We start from the raw sequence: 23,907 nt of genomic DNA, 5'->3' as shown, positions 1-23,907 counted from the left end.
GGAAAATAAACTGTGCATTGAAAACTGTATCCAGATTTGTAAAGCGATACTGAAATAATTTTAATAACTTGGAGTATATCAACAGAAACAATAACTATAATTGCCTCTATTTTCTTATATTTACTTTCTTTTTTCTGTGCATGGACGTACGAAAAGGAAAAAAAAAGAAACGTGTTTTGTTGCTATTTTTTTAAGATACTCTCTTTCAATTGGTACATCAGGGATAAAACGCCAAATTAACTGGGATTTCTGAATAACTAGCTTTCAAGTTTCTATTTCTAATTATAAAAATAAATTTGTTTCTTTGTGAATCATTTTTAGTTTGCAAATATTGTAGGAAAATTATTATTATAACTATTCCGTTTAATATTTTAAAAAAATATATCTGTTTTGCATGCCTATATTAACACTCTAGTACAAAAAATAAAATTTCAAATAAAATAAAGGTTTTTTTTTATTGTTATTATGTTGAAGTTATTTCAAATAATGAAAATTCACGATATTTTTTTTTCTGTTTTTGTTTTACTACCGATTGACAATTAGCCTAAAATGTGTTTTGAAATAAAGTTTCAGGAAGCAAAGTTTTTCTGTAGCGCCATCTGTTGGAAGTTTATCGAAATAAAAATCCAAAGATCAAAGTTTATAAAAAATTATTTGAAATATTTTTTCTCTTACATTCATCCATAGAAATCCTATGGTTTTAATATCTATATATACGGTATAAAAGGTATGAATATCTATATATGCACAATATCAAAATAAAAAATAAAAATAACAGATTAATTAAAGAACGGTCTCTTGGTAATATTGTTCGTAATTATTATAAACAATTAATCAAACTAGGATGCATGTTGGGAATTTTTAAATGATCGAATTTGTGTTGCCATGGACCATACCTTTGAGATTGTAATTTTTGAATTGCTCAAACGTTGGTAATTGCATTCCTGTGGCAAAAAATGTGCCATCATTTTTTTAGCTTAATTTGATAAAAGAAATTTTTATAATATATTCTTAACAATGTATGCATCAGGTTCACATTATAAACACCATTTAAAAATTTCACTTGCGCGCATTCTAAGCCATTTGATAAGGACGATCTTTCTAAATTAGTTGGAACATCATCACAGTTCTTGAATTATTATAAATGCATTGTATTCATCCAACTACTGTATTGAAAATAATTATGGTAAACTTATGCACAGAATAATATTGATGATTGATTTTACTTTTTTACATCAGATTATATATTTTTTTAAATCTTTTTCTAAACTATTTACATCTGCTTTCTTAAATCTAAACTATCTTTCAATCCGTTTTATTTTATACGATGAGTTGAAATAGCAATCTATTTGATTATGGGATCATCAGGTAAAGTTGTTCATAAATTTGAAATCAACTTACTTTCATATAAGGACAACCTTTATTAATATAACAAGGATCATTTACTGCGATTTTTGTGTGTTTCATTGTTTAAGAAATGAGCTCCCATTATAATAATTTTTTTTAAATGTAACAAAAGTGACAGAGACGGTTTTGTTATGCATTTCAACATATTTCATATTGTTCGTCTTTTTTTTTATCACTAAGTAATAATCAATTTTTTAATTGATATATTTCCAATTACTGTAAATGGTTTTGGATTTTCATAGAAACAGCAGTAATTTTAGTATACTCATGTTCTTATGAGTATAAAATTTGTTATATAATTTTAAGTTTTGAAGCAAAGATATATCAAATATTTGCATAATTACTTTTTGTAATCGCCTTTTCAGACATTTGTTTTAATATTTCCATTAAACTTTTTTAAAAAGGAAAACATTAAGGATTTAAACTGTTATCTGAAAACTCTTAGTCATCTAAATAATGAACTCAAAATTGTGAGTGACAATATTTAAGTATAACAAATTAACCGATATTAATAAGAAAGGTCCATTTATGTTATCCGTTATAGAATAATGAACTACCTTGACAACTGAATAAATAAATAAATATTAGTCGACTTAATAACAGCAATGTAATCTTTTTCTTATCTTTCCTTCGGATCTGTTTGGTTTATTCACCTCACCTACTTCTTTTTACATAGATTTATCTTTTTTGTTGACTCATTTTAAAGTTAAATAAAGAACAAAGATTAAATAGTAGAAAAAAAGAAAGATGAAGACAACATAATAGTAAATTATTCATATTAACTCCTTCATATTTTGTTTCTACTATATTATGAAGAATCTACCTCTCGTTGCCCATGCTGCCAGCAAGAGTAAAACTCCATCCAAACAATTCTTTTATATCTAAATGCACTATATTAATCTGGAGGAAAACGAAAAAAAAAATGTTAATTTTACTTCAGTATATTAAATTCATCTTCCTGTTAACTCAGAAGATGCATCACTTATTAGAAGATGTATCCCTTTATTTTGCACATAAATCATCAGGGTCACAGACCTAATGAAAATTCTTTAATTTGAAACAATAAATGGGGTATTGAAATCTGTGAAAGAGGGTAAAGTTTACACAAATTCATTTTACAAATATCATTATAATTATAAAAATGAGTAGACCGAACAAACAATGGCAATAACTTAAACTATTGAAAGTTCAAGAAATTTATACAAATATATTATACATATGTCAAAAATGTGCCAAAAAATCCTTGTTTATTCAATTATAGTTTTGAAGCATCTGATTGTAAATAGAAACAATGTTAAAATATGTAATAAATGCACAATAATTGTATTCAATGCATTCAAGATAAAAAGAATGAAGTAAAATTATTTATCAATTCTACTAATTATTTTTTTTTTCTTCTTAACAGTTTATTCTTCTATTCAGACTTAATTTTTTACTTGATATTTTAAAATGTAAGTCTTCGTATTTCAAAGCCTTGAGGATATTTTAATTTTGCTTTGAAATGGCATAGTTTAATCTTATTCAACCTAAGCTTCTGAATAACCACACTGAATCAGGTTTAGGATTGCAGTAAAATGAAGTTGCAAATATCTTCAAACCATTCATTGACAATTTGATCTGGAGTGTTTTCTATCATGCATTTTTAGCCTTGAAAAATTACCATATGTAGACCAACTCCCTTTTAAACTGATAATCGTTCTCAGAGTTTAGATTTATTGGAAAGCAGATTTACAAATTAAATATTTGAAATTTTAAACTGTCAATTTATTTACCACTAGAAAAATAAAAGCAGAAGTTAAGTTTTAATCATATAAAGTAGATAATATTTCTAAAGAAATTCTTTAGACTACGTATCAAATATTAAAAAAAGGGCTCACAATTGATATATAACATTCATATGGTTTAGAATTTAGAGCGTGCTGAAAAGAATAACTAGAACAATTAAGAAAACAATAATAAAAGGGCACAACTAGGATCTAGCCATTGCTGTTTTTAAATAGAGCAAATTTCTATAGAGTTTTTAAATATCATACCACAATTAATTCATGCTCTTAATTCCATAATCCTCATTTATTCATATTTATATCATGATCATTTCTATTTTTAAATTCTGCTCTAAATAATTTAATAAAAATAACAAAACTCTATGGTTACTAAATTTTTGTTGTAAAAGAAAAATGATGTATGGTTAAGAAATTCTAATAATACTACTGTTATTTTCGATAAATAAATTGAATTCAAGAATTGATTTAGTATATTTTTTTATTTTCTCCGAACTGTTTCATCGGTAAAAATTAATTTAAAATAAAGTGAAATTATTTTCTCAAAAATTAGGAAAAATTTTGAGGTAATGCGCAAAATCATGCAGCAATTATATTCAAATATGTCCATTTGGAAATGCTTGTTATATATATTTTAAACAAACAATGTTATAAAATTAATGTGGAGCTTTTTATCTAATTTAAAATTGTATTTAAAAAATTTTAATTCTTCTAGCATTTCAAACTCCATAATTACTATTGTTGTTAAAAAAGGCAGATAGACAGTTATACAAAAATTATTTATTTTATTGCATAAACTCTGCTATTTTCTAAATATAAATTTGGTTTTAATACTTACATAGAAGAATTTTCATATTTTAAAGAACTATTTTGAATATATAAAGACAAACTGTCTCCAAAATATATTCTCAATCTGACGAAAAGTTAAATTAATGAAATATAGATGGCAGCACGAAAAAAGGAATCTCGCAATTCAACTGCATTGCCAGCAGAGAATTTTTATTAAATAGCGAGTTTTTTAAAACATTCCCCTTCATTATATAAATAATTTTAATCATTACTAAAATTTAATTTATATAATAAGTCTACTTTGTAGTAAATAGCAAACGATTTAAGTTAATATTTATTTTTAAATTAATTTTTATCGCTTTTGGAGTTTGAGATTTTTTACATGAAATTATCGTTTGCACTATAAATCTTCTGTCCAATTTTGAGACAGAAGTAGCATGGATAATACAGATGAATGCTAACTGATCGTGCTAACTGAAATGTAATTAGATAAATTCTTTGAAAGTTTTTCTTATCTATCATTGATGTAGAATTTAATAAAATAGGTGAGTGTTTTATTACTGATATATTTTTTAATGTCTTTAACAATTATTGAAATCAGTGTAATGCTGAAATTATACGGTTTCATGTGAAGTAAAATTGTAATTAACATTTCAAACACTACTGATTTCTGGTTTAAAAATATTAAAGCTAAACCATGTTAACAAATCTATTTGAATTTAAACATAACGAGATTATGATGAAATTTTCATTCGGATGTCGTGTTAATATATGTAAGGATGCATAACGATTAGAAACTTAAGAATATGATTGCTAAATTTTAATCTTTGCAAACAAAATTTGTTAATTCACTATATATAATGCTATAATCATTTGCTCTTTTTAGGACCGGATATTTACTATCTCTTCATAACTTTTAATTGATTTTCAACGACTGAAATTTCTGTGAAAGAATGAAATTATTATAATGATGGGGTTAAAATTAATTTTTATGGTTATGGAATTACAACAAGGCCAACTACTGAATAATTACATATTTAATATCGGGGAATATTTTTTTTTTATATGACAGTATACATTTTATTTTTGTACAAAATAATTGATATCTTTAATGTCAAAAAAATAAATAAATAAATAGTCTTCTATTGGGTAGTTACGATAATGCAATTTCAATTTCTTAATTTCTGTTTTTCATTTATTTATTTTATTTCCAGACGTAAGAACCTTTTCTCACTTAAGACATCACTCAAAATGATAAAATGTCACAGTGCAATTACCGAATTTACCATCTAATATTTATTATTGAATATATTCTCTCTCTCTCTCCCTCTCTATTATATAAAATTCTGATACATTGGTCTTATCTTTTAACAGGAGAATCAGGAGGACGTTTATAATAAAAATTCGCTCGACGAAAACAACATTTTTCAATATTAAAAAATGTGTTCTTTTAATTAAACTCGAAATTTCGGAAATTTTATATCCTAATGAAAACTAATAATTAACAAAGAACTTTTGGTATACCGAAGAATATTCCAAGATTCAAATGGAGCATAAGTATTCCATGTTAAGTATTCCTGTTATATGATGTATGTTTTAGACTGGTTGAAATTGTTAAATCTCTTAATGTGATTTCTTACATATTTGTTCTAAACAAATAAAATTGTAAGATGACCCTTTTTTAAAATTATCATTAATTTTTTCCTTCATTAATAATAGACGTGGATTATATAATTGAAATCATTAAATTTCTATGAAGTATAAAATAAAATTAAATTCAAATCACTTAAGAAATATTTCAGCATTTTTAAAATTTGTTATCCATAAGCATTTAACGCATTTAATTAATTAATGCATTGACTAGATTAATTAATGCGAAATTAGATTGCATTTATCTGTGGGTTTTAATAAGAGAATTATAAAAATATTATAGTAATTGGCAACATAATCATAAAAGCGAATTATGAAATCATATTTTATTTTGATAGCCCATATTGATATTGTTGAAAATCAAAGTTTGATTTTGAAAATCTATGAAAATTAAGAAATTACAGATTAATAATATATATAATTCTCTTATATATATATGTAAGAGAATATATATATATATATATATATATATATAATCATTTCTCTCTGTGAATATTTTTTAAATTATCTATTGCGTTATGAATTTATATTTGACTTTTGTTTTCACTTTTCGAATGAGTTTATTTATTATTGAATATAATTATGTACACCAAAAGATTACATTTAAAACTATTGATTGTATTTGAAAGAGTGAAACTTAAAGCATGAGATATCGATTTTGATAATGCCTTTAATTCAGAAATAAAATTTTTGAAATCGTAAAAAATATGTATAAGTATTATAATTTAACTTATCTACAAAATAATAAATTTTTAAATATTTAAAAACATACTATATTTTATGACAATATTTATAAACTTTTCTGTCTTCGCTCTTAATTTCCGAATTAGCAGAAAAATATTTTTTTAATGTCTTTGTGAAAATGTAATTCATTTTAATATTTTTGTCATTGAGGAATACTATTTACATATAAAATTCATATTTCACAGTATTGTCGACTGGATGAAATCTTTTTAAACACTGAATGTAACATTAGCGTCAAATTACTTTTGTTTCTCATGTTATTTGGTACTGAATAGCCAAAGGCCTCTTCGAATATGGTCTATAATTCCTTTAACTTCTTTTAATATATAATTTATTTTTGTTAGTTTGATATTTTTTACCTATTACCCTATAAATTTCTTTTTTGGTTCAAATTATTGATTTCGCTTCATTGCTTCGTATTTTTGCCATCCAATTATTTCATGCTTTCTAATGGATTTAAGATCCACTGGCACCTTAGAATAACTGCTCTAATGTAATTTTTAACGTTCGATTTTTAATGAAAAATTAACTTTCGATATTTAAAGAAAGATTCATATATTAGCATAATAGTTCGTTATTTATTCCGTTAAATAATCAAACTTTTAGAGGTTTGTACTAAACAAATATACTATTGAGTCCTTCAATAGTATATTTTAAGCTAAGCATTATAACTGTTATTTAAAGTTCTGTTTCATAATGATTTTTAATATTGCACACTTTTATTATAATATAAATTAAAGTCTTTGTAACCATATATGTAAGTATTAAGTTCCACACTTTCTAAACAACTGGCTGGAATTCAACTAATTCTTTATATTTAATTATGATAAGTGAAACATTACTGTCAACTTTTCGTAGTGCAAAATTAACTATTTGATTAATTAGAAATTAATTATTATTAATTTCTAAATGATTGATTAGAATTTAATTAATATTAATTAGAATTTTTTAAATTTATCTAAGATTTTTATTAGGTTAATTAGAAATTAATGCAGTATTTTCTGTTTTTCATTTGTACCGATGGAGCAAATTATTGTACAAGAAATAGTTTTATATCATCTCATAATTGGCCCTTCCAGTGATATCAACTTCTTTTCTGTCCAATTTTATTTCTTCCATTTGTATTAATTTTTAGAAATTTAGTCAATATTGAATTGATGCAGACGATTTCTAGGAACATTTTGGGGGCATTTTAAATTCTTTTGGTTCAAAAGATATTTTCATTTATTTAAAAATGATTCAAATGTTTCAAGAATTTTGTGTGATATAATATTTTATAGAAAAGTATATATTGCATGAAAATATTAAGCATATATTTATTTTAGCCTAGGGATACGCCAGATATATCAACATATTAGCATAAATAAGAGACGATTAGATTTCATATGAAAAGAAAAATGTTAGTGTAATAAATACATTCTGTGAAGTAGCATATAATTATTATTGCAAAAATTGTGTATTTGAAGATATATATATGGTAAATGACAAATTGGTAGTGTAGAGAAATAAATAAAAGACTTCGTAACCATTGATAGATGAATTTCTGAAATTATCTAAGCTAATTATCAAACCATGCGTTTGTTAATAGAACAATCAATCAAGATCAATCGCAGAGAGGTAGACACAAAAATAATTAATAAATAATCCTACTAGGAACTAATATATTCTCATAAAGTAAATTGAATTTATTTTATATTTAACCAAGATGGGATTATTGTAAGGAAAATAAATCTTCCTTTCTGCATTTTTAATCTTATCTTCTTCTCTGGACTGTTTGGGATGGCTATAAAATATGATTTTAAATGAAATTATTTGAATATTTCAGGATTTATGAAAAAGGAATATTCAGCCTTTATCTCATTCTTTAAATATACAAAAATCCGTTTTCAAAATGTTTCAAATGACCCGAAAGTTTTTTTTTCTTGTTTTCAATTCCTTACATTACCTGGTAGTGATTCTGATGAAAAAAATCTATTTGATCTCACACTGTCCTTTAAATTCATTTCAGTGAATCAGATACAAGCTTCAAACTTTAAAAGTGACTATGTAATTCTTTTTAGAAGTTTTTACAATTTTAATTCATCTATTTCACCCCACACTCTGCTTTTAATGCATTTCAATAAATCACATACAAGTTTTGAACTTTAAAATTTACTAAGCAAATATTTTTAGAAGTTCACAAATACATTTTATTTTTAATAATAAATTTTAAAATTTTTTATACTTTTGTGTGTTTTTTATACTATTCCATTTATAAAGGAACTTGCTAGTTTGGAGATTAGGAATAGCCTTAATAAAATATAATATTTTTCTAATTTCCAAAAATAGAGCACCGTGAAAATTTAAAAAGATATTGTCCTGCACATTAGGGACTTCTACTTCGAATATAATTTGCCAATTTTTAATATATTAAATACTTATTCTTAATCCAGTCAGTAACTTCCCATTTTAGCCTGAACATTTGTAACGAAGATAATAATGAAAATTCACTTTCTGCAACAAATCATGCGATTTATCAAAGCTGTGATACTTAATAAAGAAACAGAAACATGCGGAATCTTAAGTAAGAATGACAGCAATCCTGAATTACTATCCGATTGTTTATTAAAGATAATCTTGTCTTCATGCCCACATTCTCATTTTCTCCCATCGAAATGGGATAAACATGCTACTAATGTTAATCATGTTGTCTGCGATTGACCCTATAATTCTGCCATCAAACTTTATTGAGAATCCAAAGAAGGTATTTGACAATGAAATCGGATTCGATTACTTTGTCATATTTGGATAAATTCCATATATGCAGAATTAGGTGTTTTCGGGATTTTTTAATATGTAACTTAAGGAATAAGAAAAGGTGATATACTGTTAAAAATATTCGATATCTTTTGTAATATCTATATCTTCATACAGAAATATTTGTTTGAATTTAAAGAATATCTTTATTTCAAATTCAAATTTTTTCCATTTTTTCAAATTTTTTCCATTTGAATTGATATATAATATTGTAAACAAATGAGCCGTTCTCAATTTGTGTAATCTATTTTCGATAGAGCAACTTTTCAAATAATTCCTGCAGTATTCTTAATAACTTAATTGATTCTGTAAAAGATACGCTGTAATCTTAAAATTACATAATGGTAGGATTTCATATAATTTATTGCTAATATGCTAATATGTTTAACTTAAGAGTGCTCGAAATCGAGACTCTTTAGATACAGTAATCACGGCACAATAATGGGTGATACCATAATGACAATAAGTAGAATAAAAATGTCTTGATTGAAGAAACTAATTCAAAAGAAATCTTTCTTTTTAAATAAGCTAAAAATTAAATCTCATGTCTAAAATATAAACTTGATGTAAAACCCTTTATATCTTCAGATTCTGATTTTTACATTTTATTTAAATTTGAATATTTTATGTGAATTATAAGAGAAGAACTATGAAAATTTTAATAGTTCTTCTCTTATTTGCAGATAGATATATTGGAGTTTTGTACAGTTATAGTTTCCTGATAAAAATTTAACTCATCATTTAACTTCAATTTTAATTTTATTTTGACTTCTTATAAATGGATCTTCCTGCAAGTGAATTAATATATATATATATATATATATATATATATATATATATATATATATATATATATATATATATATATATATATATATATATATATATATATATATATATATATATCCTGCATTTTTAAATGCATGCTTATGAAAAAAAAAAACTATAAAGTATAAACCAATTATTCAGATAATTTCAAATCAATGAACCCTAAATTTCCTTTGATTTATTCGGGCTATTTTTCTCTTTATAACATTAACGCCTCGTCTGTACAATCCAATCTGAAAGAATATGTTCCACACAATTTATGACTTTCGACAAATTTCATTGCTAAAGCAGAGTTGTAATTGAAATTAGTAAATCGTTGCATACGAACCGCTAAACTTGATATTCACACCGAACACTCTGCATGTAAATTTAAATTATTTCTGAAGTGTCTATAAACGGCATAACATGTACTCATAAATAGATATATTTTTAAACATATTTAAATTGTTTTTTAACTTTTTTTCCTCCAAAATTAGAAATACTCTTTTTACCTCTAACCTTACTTTTAATCAAAAAGGGAACATAAATTACACCAATTTTTTTTTATGAAACAGTTTTTTTTTATAATTACAAAAGATGATTTTTAGAAATTGCAAATGTTCATTTCAAATAAAGATAAATTTACGATTTTTATATTTGCAAAGATTTTTAATTAATGAAAATTGAACTTTTTAATTATTTTTCAAGAGACCTTTTCCTTATATATCCTTTTTCATCATATCTTTCAGTACTTCTGAGGAAAAGTTTAAGAAAATCCATTTAGAAGTTTGCATTTGAATAGGTTGTTTACGCAGACTTATATGTAAGAAAAATCTATATCAATGGACATTACATATTGAAGTGTGCCAATAGTAGCGCAACAGCTGATTCTAAACCGTTATCCATGCACTCTGAAAAATTCTCGAAATAATGCAAATACACATGTATACATATATGTGTGTGTGTATGTGTGAGTGGTGAGTGTGTGTGTTGTTCAAGACATTAAATGTATAGCTTAATTATAAATTGTTGTTCAAGACATTAAATGTATAGCTTAATTATAAATTGTTGTTCAAGACATTAAATGTATAGCTTAATTATAAATATAAATTATTAAAAAAATTATGCATTGCCATCAAAAAATGTATTTCCATCCAATTTCTTTCCGCTATTTGTCAAAGTTAGTTGAATATTCCTGGAACAGAAATATTTTAAACGGAAAAGGTTCAGTCCTTTTCTAATAAAAATATATCAATTTTGAAGTTTTAAATTTCTTTTTACTGCCAGTAAACGGCCGGCGTTTTTTTCTGAGCTTTGACGGCAACTTTTTCGGAGACGGTTTAAAAAGTGATATTGGAATTTTTGTAATTGATTCAGTTTTAGTTAAGGAAGAATACAGCATTATTTGCTTAAACTTGTAGGTTAGGAATGGACACTTCACTATGTATGCCAAAAGTGGGAGGCATATGTATAATTAGACACCATAATTTGGTCTGCAGTACATTAAATGTCTCATTCAATATATTATTAAATATAAACCATAATGCTTTACAATTATGTAATTATTAAATTTACATAATGCTTAGAGCACCACCAGCATTTTAACTATATTTATATATTTCACTCTAACAATTTGGAATTAGCCTTTGAGCAACTATTAGAAGGGACATTGTGTATATTGTGCATTTCTTACTTGACAATTGTATTTCGTAAATTATGAAAAGCTCACTTTGTATCAATTATAAGATATGCTTAGAGAATATTTAGACAAAACTTAATGCATTTTTTTCAGTTGTATCTAGAGAAAGATGGAATCAAAGTTCTCAGGCATTAATGAAATGCCTTCAGATAAAACTATCAACCAATCGGAAGAAGATGAACTATTAGTAAATTATGTACAGAGAGTAAAATTAGCTGTAGCAGTAGCTGTAATCAAATCTACTCCGGAAAATATGACTCCAGAAGACTATGCTAGATTTCTTGTGGACACGTTTTCCACCGATGTGGATAGCTGGAAAGAAAAATGCCAGAAACTGGAGCAGAATATGTTTAACATCCAGCAGAAATTGGAGATGATTCAGCTAAAAAATCAACTCAATACTCACTTACCCGGCTATGAATCATGTAAGTGATAAAATAGTGGTTTACAAACAATTTGTTTAATAGAAACATAATTGATAATAATGATAATGATTATGAATCTTTATAAACTAATATGTCAATATTTAATGTCATTGCTCATATAGGGTTCAGAACGAAACGTTCATTTATATAAGCGCATAGCACCAAAGAGATATGTGATAAAAAATATCGACCATCATAATTATCTGATGGCAGTAATACTATGTCACTGGACGTATTATCTTATTAATTCTAAGATAATTAGAGTTCAGGCACTTCATAATATACCGATGTCCTCTTTCAGATATAAGAAAAATTCCTTACTCCTTCCATCATGTTCTTAAGGGGCTGAGTGAGGATGCAGTTAATGATGATTAATAAGCAATTGTATGTGTGGACATCCTTTGAGAGTTCTCAGAAAAAAAAAACCTGCCCCCAAACCCATCTAAGCAAACGCTTCTAGCGAACAAAGCACGCATCACTGGTGTTTAATCAATCGTACTTAAAACTGGTGTGAAAATTTATCAGAAATATTAAGGTATATCGGAGACCTACATTAGTTTCGTGCATCGGGCGTTAGGGGAATTTCGGTATTTATAGAATTAAGAATGAGATAGCAAGGCCCAAATTACGCTATTATTGGTAGTGTTAGACAGAATCATTACCAGAAAGTCTCAAAATATCGACTTAGTCGCTGGTAAATGCAATTTTTTATGAACTTGATCTTTATAATTAACATATATCATTGAAATCCTAATAGTATGAAAATATTAAACAAGGAATGGGATCCTTGGTAACATGTTAAAAAATGTCGTGTTTTTTTTCGATGTGTAAAAAGCAATTTCATGATTAAGTAGTCGCCAGATGGAAATTCATGATTCATTTATTCCTTGTATCAACATTATCCTGATTCTTTTATTTATTGTGTCATATTGCGTCAATATTTATTTCACCTTTTTCTCCGTTTATTTTCGTTTATTTGTACTGTTAGTTATTTATAGATTAGCTAATTTACAGGATGTCATTTGAGTGTTTATAATACATTCAAAAATGGTACCATAAAATAATTAAGATATATTTCTTAATGCCATTTTTTAAAAAAAATTTGATCTTTCGATGAGTTAATAATCTTTCAGTTCTATAACAAGAAAATAGATTCCATATACTTTTCCGCCAAAAATTCTAAATTAAATCCTTGCGTGAACTAGATTTCTTATAAATTTATATCTTCAACTACCCTTTTCACTTCTTGGTTTAGATTTTCTACACAGTCTATATTCCTCTAAAGTATATTTTGAGATGTTTAAATAAACATTATTTATTATAATGACATATAATTTCATACTGTCAATATTTGTATATTTGTGCTTCATATAACTATATTAGATGAGAATTCCTAAGTTAATCTTTTTTATATTACATTTTATTAAAATATGGCAAGTCTAATTTTAACTTCTTAACATTGAGTAAAATATTATTAATCATGCATATAATACACACCATAGAAATGCAAAATATTTATGCTATTGCATCATTTTTTCAGTGCAGGACGATGCATTGACTCTAACTGTACCCGAAACTTTTCAAGAAAACATTTCAGATCCAGTAGACATAACCGATGCCATGGAATTTGTAAAACATTTCATTCTGTTGAATTCTGTTTCATCCACGAGCTGTCTTCTGCCGAATCAAAACGATGAGGAATCGACAGAAAAACGATGTGAAGTGATTCTGAAAACGGTTTCAAATATTTTCTATTATCTTCGAAGTGAGGAAGGTCTCAGAATGGAAATCGAAATCGTTAAGAATGCGGTGAAAGGAATCACTGGACTCTTCAATGTGTCCTTGAAAAAACTAAATAAAGACTTGCTATCTATGTGCTTGAATTTTGTTGACAGCCTTTTAGTAGATATTCATCAAACTATCGAAATAAATAAGGTAATGTTTATGTTCATACAATTAGTTATTTTATGCTATTACTAATTTTTGGCCTGTCAGTTGTTTGTTTTTGTAGATTTTTTATTGCTTTAATTTGTTTTTTTTATATATTTTTATATTTAAAATTTTACCAAATTAATTATTTTTTAAAGATAAGAGTAAATTCTTGTAACTGTTGCAAATCATCTCAAAAACACACAATTTTAATATAAATTTTAAGAAATTCGTTTTTTATTTTTGTATATTTGTTTGATTTTAAAACTCCTTCAAGAAATACAATCCATATCAATGGGAATTAGGTAATTATCATTAATAATGTTAACACCAAAGGATGAATTTAGGAACATTCTAAAGATTACTAAATTATAATATATGTAAGGAAAAATTTAAAGAAAATAATATCTGCTAGAAAATTGAAAGAGATCTTCACAAATAAAAAAAATTAAACAAGACATGGATAGGGATTGCAATACCGGAATACCGGGATACCGAATACCGGTATTTTGAGCCATTTGTACAATTTTGTAATACCGGTATTCACAAGTGTAAATACCGGTTTTTCGGTATTTACTAGAAATTTTTAAAATGGTCTCCACTATATGTTCAGGGATCGCCAACATAAATACGTTTTTGTTTTTATAGCAAATAGTTTTCGCAAAATAGTATACGTTTTTGTTTTTATGTCTCCCTAACGGGCGAAATTAATTAGCAAATAAATGGCTTAATTAATTGCTTAAATCTAAATGAGCGAAACATGGATTATCCCTGAAAGAAGATATTGTAATCATAACGACTAATGGAGCAACAGTTATGAAAAAAGTTGGAAAGTTGATTGGTGCAAATCAACAATTGTGCTATGCTCATGGAATTCAATTAGGAGTAATAGATGTATTATATCAAAAAAATAAAGAGCTGAAGAATCCAAATACTGTGGATATAGAAACTTCGGATTACAACTTTGAAGAGAGTAAGAGCGAGAGTGATACTGACAATGAAGATAATGACAATGTAATTGTTGAAGATATTGCTAATGAGGATGAAATATTAACCCATCAAGAATTGATTCCTATAATTTATAAAATTCGAAAAATCGTTAAGATATTTAAACTTTCCCCTATAAAAAAATGGCATATTACTAAAATATATACTAACTGAAAATAAAACAGAATATATGTTAATATTAGTTTCTGAAACACGTTGAAAATGTTTACTCCTAATGATGGAAGGAGTTTTGAAACTGAGAAATCCTATTCAAAAAACAATAATTCACTTCATTGTGTAAATTAATTTTTCAGATAGTGAATTCGACTTCATATCCAGAACTGTATCAGCTCTACTTCCAATAAAACCGACAATTGATGCATTGTGTTGGTGAGATTCTAATTTATTAACAGCTAATGCAACAATACATTTCATGTTGCAGTCACTGAAAGAACAGCACACATCACTATCTGAAGAATTATATATTACATTGAAAAATAGCACACAAGAAAGGCATACCGAAATAGAAAATGTCTTATGGTATTTACATAATTATAATGATTTTGAAAATGAAAAAGAAGAAAAGAAAATAACCAATTCAAATCTGATTAAGTTTATAGTAAATTTTCTTAAAATTTTTTACCCACAAACCTATCCACATTCAGAAGAATTCGATTCAGTTATCGAAGATTATGATGACACTAATGTCGATAGTGAAAAGGAATTGTCTCTTGAACAAAAATTAGAATTAGCGATAAATAAAAAAAAAATCAAGGAACCAAAATACAATACAGAAATCAGGTATATCTAAAACCATCCGACGAGAAATCGATTTATTTGAAGATGAGGGATTTACAGGTAAATACTTGGAATAAGTATATCGCTCATCGCTAACAGTACCAGAAACTAGCGTAGATGCCGAAAGTGCGTTTTCGACAGCTGGTCATTTTTACACAAAATTACTTTTCAGGCTTAATGACAATACAATTGATGCATTATGTTTTTTAAGATCACATTTCAAAAATTTGTAATAGTACCACAGACTGAATAGTGATATTTACACTTTTTTTGTGTTCTTTATATACTGTTTGTTACTTTACTTTTTTGTGATTCTTTATAATATAAAATATACATAATACATAACTACTTTACTTAATACTTTAATACTTACTTAATACTTTAATTTTTTACATAAATACTTTATAATACATAAATTATAACAGTATATTATACTGTTATAATTTATGTTACAAATTATTTTTGTGATATTTATACTCTAATAAAACTGGCAAATAAAGCAAAAGAAAGAAAACACCTGTGTTTTCTTTCTTTTTCTAAAATTTCTAATACCGGTATTAAAACCGGTATCCCGGTATTAAGAACTAAAAAATACCGAATACCGGTATTGAAATTTTGGTCCGGTATTGCAATCCCTAGACATGGATAATCGATAAATAGATGTAAAAAGAAGGACGTTGTTATATTTTTTCGAAATTTCGAAAACTTTTGAAAAATATGAATCTGTAATACTGTTTCTCCACGCAGTTAGTTTCATATCAAGAAAGAAATACTTATAGATATTCTTAATGGATGGAGAATGGATGCTAGGTGAATAGTTCTCCCAGATTTAGAGACAGATTTCGTAAGTATTTGGAAACAAAAAGGAAGGTTCGAGAAAATACAAGAATCATCGCAATATCTATAATAGGACTCGAGCTCCAGAAATTCTTCTAGAAGATTTTATTCCTTGTCACGGAACCGCGAGAGAGAGCTTAAACGAGCTAGCTCAGTGAATTTTTTTTTCAAGTGTACATAGCAAAATAAACTCTCTGGCTGCATTCAGCGCGCCAAATGCCATTGGCGATGTTTAGTAAATATCATCTGTGTTGTGAATGCTGTTTTCGTATATACTTCAGCGTATTTTGCTATCTAAGTTTCGAATTTTCTTAAGGAATAAGATGTCGTTACCGTTATCGTTCTTGTTGGATTCCTGGCATCACACATCCTCCCCACAGATAACATTCCTTAAGTATCTTCTTATAGAAAACATTTTATGAGAATAATTAAAAGTTTTAATCTATATTTGAAAAATAAATGTTTGTCGACCAAGTCGCCAAGTCACCAATGCCAAACAAGTCGCATCGCATTTAGAGTCATAACATTTGAAGCAGCTAGTCGTTGGGGTACATCGTTGTACTTCAAAAGCCCACATTTTAAAATTCAATAAAGGAAAATTTAATCGAGTTTTTGGTTTTTTAAATGATAGTATCAATTCTAAGGATTGTAAGAAAAGCATATGTGCACCATCCAGGATAGTAAACTAATGAGCTATCCAAAGAATACAATTGGCTGAATTTTGTAAAAATTTTAAAAATAATTATTTTTTCTGAAATTTAAAAAAAATCGAAATTAAAATTAAAGATACAGTTTTAGTTATCTCTAAATATTTTTCATATCTTTATACAAACATTTCTCTTTATAAAACACGGATGATCAAATTCTTTATTAATTGATTTTAATTATTTTTTTAACTAATGCATTTTAAATTTTTCTTCCCTTATCCATAGCCGATTCCATTGGAGGAATTCGTTTCTTTTCTGATTTAAAAAAAACATCCAATTGGGAAATCAAGAATCATAACAATTATCTATTAAGTTCTAATAGCGTCGCTAACAAATTATATCTCTCTCCTTTTTTTATAGCTTCTTCATTTTCAGTTATTCCTTTTATTTTTATCATCTATAATTCAGCAACCGATTTCATTATCACGCTTAAAGTAAACGCGTAAAATCATTGCTAATATCTTTTAATTTATTTTTATAGTTTCATTTTACATAATTATAGTTTGGACTTTGAAGATATTCATCATGTTATGGGCTGTAAAGAATAAATAAATAATTAATAAGCATGCATAATATTAAATGTAAAATAGTAATATAAATAAAATTTGTAATCTATGTAATTTCAATTAACATGTATGAACAGGAAGACGTCCATACACAAAAGTATCTAAGAAAAAAATTGACTGTTTTAATTTTATTTCTTATTCCTCTTATTTTCGAATTATGTAATTGTCAAGTGTACATTTGTGGATTTTATTATCTACTAGCCGCCTTTTTCTACCAGCCGGTTCGCCAATCTTAATGCTCGTTAAAATTTTAATAATTAAATATTTTATGCAATTACTACTTTAATAGCTTCTTCATCAAAATATTTTAAAACTTCACATTTTGATTGTCATATAATTCATTCATAATATTATAAAGGCCTTAAGTCATAACGTAATATGTATCTCTCTAATTTTCTGTTAGCTCCCATAGAATTTATACTTTAAATTAAAGTGGAAAGGATTAATCTGCAATTAATATAATACTTTTTACTGAAAGAAAGTATTTTTTTTATAATATGATTACTGAAAACAGAGTCACTGAGCTTTTAAACTTTATGGGCACTAAAGAATATATTTCTTAATTTATGTAATATCTCAAGAATTTGTCAACAAAATTTTCTCAGGTTCATCGTGAGCAGATCGAATAATAAACCATGTTTAATTTTAAAGGCATCAAACACTAAGAAAATAAAACGGTACGTTTAAAATAATCGGTTGAAAAGGTTTAAAAAAAACTACTTATAAACGATATACTTAAAACTATAAACATATACAAAAAATATATAACTAACATAAATATATATTTAATTACAAAAGCGTACAACTAACCTAAAAATAATTAAAATCGATTTCGCATCCGTTGATAATAGTTGTCAGCAATCAGAACACAATGCGCATGCGTGAATTTTCAACACCAGTTACGGTAACGCAATTGCATGAATTTTTCTAAGCCAGTTGGGATAACGCTATGTGGATTAGAAATTTTTAATTTCCCTTATTCTGCTTTATTTTAATTCAAAAGTACTTCAGAATGAATCTGAAAGATCGATTCATTAACAATGTTTAATTTTAAATGCATCAATCATTAAGAAAATAAACAGAATCGTTTGAAATAATCGGCCGGAAAATTTTAAGCCTAGCCTCATTACTCTTGGGAAAAAATCCTGAAGCCTTACTCATTTGGCGGTGGGAAAAATGGAAGATTCTTTTGGCGGAAAAGTTAGTTTTTAATTAATAATTAAAATTCTAACTAAAAATTCGAAAAAGGGGCCCCAGGTGCACATTCCCGACCACTAAGGTATACGTGTACCAAATTTGGTAGCTGTAGGTCAAACGGTCTGGCCTGTGGAGCGCCAACACACACACACTCATTGAGATTTATATAAGTATAGATAACAGGAATATAACACACAATACAATACAACAAATAAGAATATAAAATAATTTTTTTTTAAATATTTATAGACAAGTCACATTTTTTTTTTTTTTTGTATTTTTAAAAAATTATAACAATAACTGAATTATTGCTGTACTTATTAAAGAGAAAAAACTAACATATTTTTAAATGAAGCAGATTACGACATCATAATTTAATAAGTCACAATCTTTTGAAAACAATACAAAGCTTCTTGATAACCGGTATATATTAACTTCTTCTATCTAGGGTGGTGGTTGTACAGTATAATTAAAATAAATAATAATAATGCAGATAATAAAATAGATAATAATAATTATAATAGATAATATTAATAATAATTAAATATATAATGCCTATTTCTTGAATTATTTATAACCTAATATTCTTCTTACGGAAAATGCATTCATATTTTATTACAGCTTGTTTTTCATATTCATTAGAACCGCGTTTCTTACTTTCTTCATACCATTTAGAAATACATTATTCATTTTTTAAAGTAAGAACCCAATTACTCAAACACTTTTAAAACTATTATTTCATTCCTTCCTTTTAATCCATTAATACACTGCAGTAGAAGACTTTTAATTTTTTATATTCTTAGGAACCTTGATAACATTTTATGTAAGGGTACATTTTTAAATTTTGATATCCTCGAAAACGTTAATTCAATTCTTGTCCTCTAAGGGAATTAAGTAAACTAAAAGGTTTCTGGTTTCTTTTCGTTGAAAGCAAGCAAATATTTGATATAAAACTTCTCCTCTGTGATTAAGTTTTAGATAGGGGATGTCACAGATGCATGTTATTTTATTCTTTTCTCGATATGTATTTCATATCATTGGTTATCTTTGATTTAGTATCTTTTAAATTGGTTATTTGTTGGGAAATTTGTAAATATTCCACACTTACTATTAGAAGAGATTCGTTATAAGGTATTATATGCCTTTTGTGTAAAATAGAAAAACCCATAAAAGTATGTATTTTGAAAGATAGTGCGATATACAATCAGATGTAGAGAATTAAAAGATGATAATTAGTTCTTAATACGGTTGTGACCGCATTTCATTCAATAATTCTACGTTTAGAAATTTTAGAACTTCATTACATTTTATAGAGATGCCAAGCTATGCATTGGCATGTTTGCCAAAGAATATTTTTGTGTAAGAGAAATCATAATTCTTGTGTAGATTGTACGGTGGAAAGTCCATAAGGTTTTGTATCAGATAACAACGATTTATTTTTCACGAAAATAAGAAACACTGACAACACAAAACGGTTGAAGACTACACAAAACCCATTCTTTCGTTTTAAGAATCCTGGGCAAAAATCTCATGCGATTCACTCATTCATTAAAACAAAACATTTCAGAAACTCTCCTTCATGTATCTAGGGTTAGTTTAACTTTTCTATATTTTATAAGAACAAAGAGAAATACATTTTCTAAATGTAAGGATATCGTTCTAGTCATTTTAAACAATACTTAATGCTTTAAAGATAATTGAAATCACGTGGGATTCATTAGAAAAGACGTCTACTGTTATAAGTTGTGCTAAAATATATTCCATATAAAAATTTATGAATATCTTCCAATACTTAGTCGAATATTTTTCAGATATAAGTTGCTTCAAATCAATTTCTGTTGTTTCAATTTTGTCACTTTTAAAAACGATTAATTTTAAAAGTTATGATCTTTTCCACAATTCTATATATATTAAAAGTAACATGTTTTTGGAATTTCTATATTCAGGGAATCTCATGGTTAATTCAAACTCAATCTGTTTTTTCTGACTTTAATTTCTTTTCATAATTTTGATTAATTCTTTTTCCTTAAAAATTTCCAAAAATACATATATTCCAAATACATACACATACGATTCCCTTAAATACATATAGTAGAAATCTTATATACTATTATCATTTAATCTATTATCATGAATTTTTAATCATATGACTACACTTATCTCATTTATATGTGGAAAAAAGCAACCTTACACCCATAATTCATTTATTCATTTTTATTTTCTTTCTGAGTATTTTCTAAAGCAATGTTCAAGACACAAAATTGTATTTTTAAACTTGTGCTTAAAAAATGAATATATATCTTTGCATTTAAATACTTTTTCATGTAATACTTATTTCTAGTATGCAATTAAAATTATATAAGCTATTATATATATCAGTGTTTGATAAAATATTGACTGAAAAGGTTTTGCAAAAAAATTATATTACATCAGAGATCAAAGAAAGCAGCTTAAATAAAGAAGGGGAAATGATAATTAGGCTCTATAAAAGGTCTTGAAATGCTGCACATAATAAAAAAAAATATCAGTACAGTTGTAATGATACGCAAAATATACTTTTATTCGTTTAATTTCTCTTTGTGGTTCGTTTGTGGCACTGTTCGGTTGGCGTAATTTTTAATACTAATTTAATCTATTTGAAAATAAATGTACTGCATTTTTTTGTAAACCTCCGAACTTAAGATAAAAATATTTCTTAATTTATGATCAAAATATCTTTGAAGATAAAAATATTTCTGAATTTAACCTGTTAACTGGATATGACGAAATATTTCAATGTAAAACGAACTGAATATAAGTTAATTGCCCGGTTAACAAGTTAAAATAAAGATATCTAATTCCTTTATCTTTCAAATTTATTCAAATGCAAACATTTTGGATACAAATTTTAAAACTGCTTACTACATATTCGGTGGCACTATTGAATGTAACTTTTAAAAAGTAGTGTAACAAGCAAGTAATAAAATAACCAACACATTCTAGAATAATTGATTACAGCTTCTGGAAGACAAGCAGATACTTAAACAAAAAATCGCTAACTTTTATTTTTTTAAATGCATTCCAGGTTGATGATCAGCACAGAAGAAGCATTCTTATCCAGTTGGTTGCAGAGCAGAAATCACTCACAGTTCTAATTCTTCGTCGCCTGTTACGCGAGATAACGGTAATTTCAGATTTTTTGGAGGACTTGTTCAGCCCAGATAATGAGAACTTTTCACCACTCTTACACGCAGAAAACACGTATTACGTATTGCAGTCAACAGAGGGAGTTTTGAAAATTTTGGAGCAACAAAACAGCACTTTGAATGCTCTTAAAATCCCAAAGTCTCTGCTGCTGGAGTGGGAGAAAACCACGGAAAGGTCTTTATCTGCTCTAGGAGTACATTTTCCGATGTATTGTATTTATGTGTGGAATTTAAAAGTGATTATGAAGTCACTTTTTAAGATTGATGAAGAAGAAGAATGATTTTTTTTTTCCATTTTGGGCTGATATAAAACCAAAAAATAAGCTGTGTATACATGCTCTAGAAATTCTGATTAATTACTTGCTCTCATTACTGAAGGTATCCCACAATTCTGAATTTAATACAAATATACTAATCTATTTTTTAAAGTTTAATTAAAATATTTTGCCTAAGCTGCTTATTAATTTTGGATATTTATAGGATAGAAAAATAAGCTAATGTAATGTGAACACAATACTCCTTTATTATTTGATCAATAAAATAATAATAATATGGCTATATATTTCTCAATTTAAATGAAACCATAAAGTGAGTTAAAAAGAGTAATTTCTTATATGTATCCTTTCGGTATCTCATTAATTTTTTCTTTATTAGAAAATCTTCGTTGATATATATATATATATATATATATATATATATATATATATATATATATATATATATATATATATATATATATATATATATATATATATATATATATATATATTTAATATGTAACAAATTCGAATCCTGTCGGCCTTTTTAATATGTAATATTATTTGTTGTAAAGCATGATGCAGTTTGAAGACATTGAAGAGACTTTTTACGTTTTTAAATTCTTTTTAATATCCATTGGGAAAGCATAATTATTTACAAGCAGAGACGCGGACAAGACGTCCGCCGCAGCGCAGTACAAAAGCCGGAGTGGGGAAAAAAGGGGCGAAATAAATTATCCCTCGCCTTATATAACCTTAGATTTTGATAGGGAAAATATTTCTCCACAGTGCTAATATATTATTAAGATTCTGATAGGGATTTCTGACGTCTGTCAATCACGTGTTAGGGAAACACCGGGATCTTTTAAGAAAGAATGTGCTTACTGGACATTTTTTACCCCTTCACGCCGAGCGTGTGAAAATATCGGCGTTTAGCTGATTAAGCAATTTTATGAAGCTTCTCTTGAATTAATTAAGTAGAGAAAGTGGAATTGGATCACGGAATAAGAGAATATTTTAGAATGAATTTACTATGGGCTAAATTAAGATAAAATGTTGGAAATTAATTAAGCTGAAATTTCATTTAAAATATCATTACATATATATATATATATATATATATATATATATATATATATATATATATATATATATATATATATATATATATATATATATATATATATATATATATATATATATATATATATAATATTAAATTTAAGAAGTATGTATTTCGTAACTACAAGGAATTTATCACATTGGATACTTAAGGGGTATTTGCACTTATATTGGCAAATATAAAAGATTGTGCCAAGGGGCGCTAATTTGTAAACTAGATAGAC

General features: G+C 26.3%; 1 protein-coding gene across 1 annotated transcript; it reads left to right on the top strand.

The window, feature by feature from the left end:
- The first annotated feature begins 13,718 nt into the window (after nt 1-13,718).
- Nucleotides 13,719-22,585, top strand: LOC129968305 (uncharacterized). The gene is made up of 2 exons (XM_056082160.1): nt 13,719-14,033; nt 22,184-22,585. The coding sequence occupies exons 1-2, from the start codon at nt 13,719-13,721 to the stop codon at nt 22,583-22,585; spliced, it is 717 nt and encodes a 238-aa protein (XP_055938135.1).
- The last annotated feature ends 1,322 nt before the right edge of the window (nt 22,586-23,907 follow it).

This window comes from Argiope bruennichi, chromosome 5 (genome assembly GCF_947563725.1).
Source record: "Argiope bruennichi chromosome 5, qqArgBrue1.1, whole genome shotgun sequence".
Classification (NCBI taxonomy): domain Eukaryota; kingdom Metazoa; phylum Arthropoda; class Arachnida; order Araneae; family Araneidae; genus Argiope; species Argiope bruennichi.
The sequence above is the reverse complement of the archived record's forward strand: the minus strand, read 5'-3'. Positions and strand labels throughout refer to the sequence as shown.

What these genes read in the sequence shown, in the direction of transcription:
- LOC129968305 (XM_056082160.1), top strand. Translation starts at nt 13,719, where the DNA reads ATGGAATTTGTAAAACATTTCATTCTGTTGAATTCTGTTTCATCCACG. An exon ending in AAACTATCGAAATAAATAAG is followed by an intron (nt 14,034 to 22,183) that starts GTAATGTTTATG and finishes AATGCATTCCAG; the next exon opens with GTTGATGATCAGCACAGAAG.